The 4428-nt window shown below is 62.4% G+C and overlaps 1 protein-coding gene across 1 annotated transcript in view; it reads right to left on the bottom strand.

Annotated features, from left to right (window-relative positions):
- Positions 1 to 4428, bottom strand: part of ATP10A (ATPase phospholipid transporting 10A (putative)) — an 82879-nt gene that overhangs the window by 36789 nt on the left and 41662 nt on the right. Inside the window, exons 6-8 of the mRNA XM_015585696.1 lie at positions 4195 to 4325; positions 2076 to 2328; positions 688 to 914 (exon numbers count right to left, since the gene is read on the bottom strand). Of these exons, the coding sequence (XP_015441182.1) occupies positions 688 to 914; positions 2076 to 2328; positions 4195 to 4325 (611 nt within the window). The remainder of the gene's footprint in view (positions 1 to 687; positions 915 to 2075; positions 2329 to 4194; positions 4326 to 4428) is intronic.

Here is a 4428-nt window from a genome sequence, read left to right as displayed (position 1 = left end):
ACTGTGCCGAATATTCTCGCCTCGTACCGCTGGATCTGGATCGGCGTCACGGAGACCAGCTCTGACACAGTGTCCCCGCCAGGTGCGAGGCCCCGCCCCCGCCAGGCGCTCCATTTAAACCCGCCAGGCAAGGCCCGCGCGGTCCGCCGTCACCTCTGTTGAAGTGGCAGCCTCTCTGAGTCTCAAAGGGCAGAAAGGAACGAGGCCACCACAGCGGGAGCCAAACAGATGCCCCTCTCTGTGCTCAGGACATCTTAGAAGAAAAAGGCCCTTTCGGGAGCTGTCGCTGGCTTCCGGAACGCGTGGGCACTGACGCCGCGCGGGAGAGCGTGTGCCTCCGGGGCTGGGCTCGTCGAATTCAAACTGCTGTTTCTCCCATGTGGCCTGACATTTCCCCCGCTGCCATCTCGCTCTGATGTTTCCTTCTTTCGTCTGGCAGGACGGACTTCCTCTCTGTCACCCACCCGCCAGTCCGCAGCCTTAGAAGCCGTGGCAGCGGGGCCGTCAGCGTTTTGGGAGACACACGGCGGTGTTGGCTGCAACACCTTGTGCAGACTGAGCTGAGCCCGACCCCAGCAGCAGCGCGTGTGTGTTGCTAAACACAGACCCTTCCGACGGGCGGGTGACAGAGGGCAGGACGGGTGGCCGGTGCTGGCACGGGGCGGCCGCCATCCTCGGAGGACTCACCATGGGGCTGCTGAAGGCCGTGCGCCTGGACAGCACGCTGGCCCACCTGGCCTCGGCCCGGCTGCCCGTGGGCCGGTGCGACCGCGCGCTGGGGCTGCGGTGCGTGACGCGGACGCTCTGGTGGCTCTGGTGGCTCCCCAGGCTGCCGCGCTGGGACAGCGAGCCGCCCCTGGACACCGCCTCCTCCTCCTCCGAGTCGGCCTCTTGGTGCCGGGCCAGACGCTGTGCTGTGGGGAGAGGGACGTGGGGGACGCGTCACCGGGAGGCTTCGGAGCGTCTGCCACCTTCCCTGACGGCGAGGCCACCTGGGCGAGGCCACCTGAGCGTCTGCCACCTTCCCGGATGGGCTCCTCATCTGGGCCCGGCCTCCCATCCCGCATCTTTCTTTATTGGTGAGAAAAACAGAGATCAGGAAGGGAAGCCACTTGTCAATGTCACAGGCCGAGTGACACCAGCGCCAAGAGCCCCATTCAGGAGAGAAGCCCCCTCCACGTCCCCCTCGCCACTGGCTGGCATCAGCCCCGGTTTGGTGGCAAGTGGCCAGCAAGGAAGAGCGAAGCCTGGACACGGGACCGTCCACTCCTCGTCCTGTGTTAGGAGCCAGGGGTCAGCGTCCCTCGGGCCATTGCTGCTGTGCCAGCGGCCTGCGACCGTGCAGCCATCTGACCAGGTGTCCTCAGCGGTGCCCTGACGTCCCTTGGGGGTGAGGGCAGGAGCAGGGGACACCGGGCCCTGGGCACAGTGTCACCAGGATGCGAGGTCACAGAGGGCCATGGTCTCCAGGGCCAAGTCAGGTACGTGTGGGCTCAGCATCCTTGAGAGGCTGCGAGAGGCCAGGCTGTGGAGTGACCTCGGAAGGTGCCTCCTGCCTCCGTCCTCGCCAGATGGCTCCCCGGGGCCTCCGGGGGCGACGAGGCCCTTGCGTTCTATGGTGAGTGACAGCTGTCAAAATCTGTGGTCTCAGCCGGGGTCCTGCCCACGGAGCTTCCGGTCTCGCTCTCGGAGACCAACCTGGCCGGCCGGGTCCGAGTCCTTCACAGCTCGTAGCCGTGGGCTTTTCTTTCCCGAGCGGAAGCATCACAGAGGAGATGGCGAGGGCAGGAGGGGACACCGTCACTGCGTGCTCGCTTCGATGGCACACACGGCATAAAACGAGGGGGACGTCCCTGAGCCCTCTGTTGAGTGGGGTGGCTTTAATCTTGGTTCCCGGTTTTATAAAACTCACATGATCACATCCAGCCGACCCTTCCCACTGAGTCCCCCTAAGGATCGGCTCCACGCGGACGCCCTGTGCTGTCTGCCTCCTGTCCGTCTCGGATGCCGTTATTGGGGGGGGCGGGCGTGTCCTGGCCACAGAGCAGACCCTGACCGCCCCCACCCGGACTCACCGTTGGCGTCGTGAGAATACTCCACGCCCGACACGACGCAGCGCCGGAAGACCATCTTGTTCTCGGTGAGGGTGCCGGTCTTGTCCGAGAAGATGTACTGGATCTGGCCCAAGTCCTCGGTGATGTTGAGCGCGCGGCACTGCAGCTGGGAGCCCGTCTCGGCGTCATGCAGCTCCACGTCCTGGTGGATGAGGTACACCTGGCACACCTTGACGATCTCGATGGACACGTACAGGGAGATCGGGATCAAAACCTGGAAGACGCCAGGACACAGCGTGAGCGGCAGTGAGGGCGCGGGCTCGGGGCCGCGCCCCTCCGTTCGAATGACAAGCGACACAGCACAGGAGGCAGGGCCTGTACTGCACCTTCCAGAGCTTAAACGGGTCGGAACTGGGGGAGTGTTAGGATAGTGGCAGGGACCTTAAGCTAGGACAGCCCGCGGGGACAGTGCGGAGCGCCCTGGGGCAGCAGCGAGCACCTTCGTGTCACTAAGCTCTGCTTCAGAGAAGCCGGGAGAGGACAGAGCACAGAGACAGCACACGCACGGTCAGCACGTCGCCTCGTGCCGCAGTGGCCCTCGGCCCCCAGGCGATCCCAGCGACGGGAGCCGCCCGGCCCGCGGACACAGCCCACGGTCCAGGGGCGTCCGGGGCGGTCGGTGCCGGCGGAGTTCCGTGGTGTGCGACACAGAGCAAAGAGGCGGTGGCTCCGAGCAGGTCACAGCTGGTCAAGCCCCGGTTTAATGCCCCTCTTCTGGGGGTGACGTTCGTAGGTTCGGGTTGTGATGGAGACCGACCGGGCCCCTGGACAGTCGAGGGTGTCACCGTGACACAAGTGACAGTGTGACTCAGGGCTTGAACGCGGTCGGCAGCCATGACGACGACTAAGGGAAGTCGGTCGGGCCAGAAAAGCAGACGCCGTGTGGTCCCACTCACAACATGGAGTCCAAACCAACCGGACTCAGATCCGGACGGCGTCGCGGTTCCAGAGGCAGAGGGGCGGGCGTAGGGTGACGGGTCAAAGCTACGCGCCTCCGGTCCTGAGGGGACTCGGTCCGGGGGCGTGGGGTGCCACAGGGTGACTGCAGGTAACAACGCCGCACTGTGCGTGTGGAAGTTGCTAAGACGGCAGGTCTTAAAGGTCCTCGGCACAAGAAAAGGGTGACCACGCGTGGCGGTCATGTCACAGCACAGTATCGCACCATCGTGTTGCACACCTGGAACTCACACCACCTGACGCGTCAATTACATCAACAAAACTCGGAAAAAAGCGTTACAGGGAAAAAAACTAATTTATAAAATAACAAATGAATTCCTGACTAACTGGAAACATCAATGAGTTACCATAACAGTTTCAATCCAACACCTTATGAGAACTGGGGAGTAAATTACCACACTGAGTTTCAACAAAAGCAAATCCCGCTAATCCGTAACGTCAGACGAGGCTGGTTCCCGCCGTAAGAAGCTCGTGTGACGAGAGAACAGTGCTCCCCCCCCACCAGGCAGGGGCCAAGCAAATGTCCCGTGGCCACTGTTCCCAGGGACGCTGGCGGTGACACTCAGTGTCCCTTCTCCACAGGTTCTCGGCTGCTGACTGGGATGCACTGAAGAGGCACGTGAGTTAACGAAAGTAGGAATAAAAGTAATGAAAACAGTCACAATAAAAACAAGGCCACTGAACGCAAGCTGGTGTCCTTGGACAGAGCGTGCAGGCGCGGAAGCCCGGTGAGGCCTGCGCATCTGGACTCAGCTCACGGCCAAGTTCAGGGCTTCATTCTCGCAGCGGACTTTGGGGACAGTGGGTCAGGGACACCCGGTGGGGGACGCACTGCGCTATGGTTCTGCAACTTGTCTGTAAATCTTAACATTTTTCCAAAATGTATTTTTTTTTTTTTTAGAAGGAATTATGTGGAAAAACACAACAAGATAATAAGAATGATCGAAACCAACCCCTCGGCCTCAGCGTCCGAAGCAAAGGAGAGCGTGGGCGTGAAAGCCGCCCAGGAAAAGCCTCTCGGGACAAGTCGGGTGGAGGGGGACAGCAGAGGGAGGACAGCACCCTACGGGCACCGGTGTCGAGTTCCCGCGAGAGAAGAGGCGGGCACCGCGGGGCCGGTTACCTGCAGGACTATTATCATCGTCAGGAACAAGTACACGGCCGCGGTGACTGGGGACAGCGAGCTGCCGTCGGGCTCGGGGACGTGGAACAGCGCCTTCTTCTCCTGGTACCGCTGCACCCACAGTCCGTGCCCTGCAGCGACACCAGACAAGCGTCACGCACCCGCAGAGCAGGCGGCACGCGGAGGGGGCCTCGCCTCGCGGGAAGCGAGCTCAGGACCGAGCGCGAGGGCGGG

This window comes from Pteropus alecto, unplaced genomic scaffold (assembly GCF_000325575.1).
Source record: "Pteropus alecto unplaced genomic scaffold, ASM32557v1 scaffold102, whole genome shotgun sequence".
Taxonomy (NCBI): domain Eukaryota; kingdom Metazoa; phylum Chordata; class Mammalia; order Chiroptera; family Pteropodidae; genus Pteropus; species Pteropus alecto.
The sequence above is the reverse complement of the archived record's forward strand: the minus strand, read 5'-3'. Positions and strand labels throughout refer to the sequence as shown.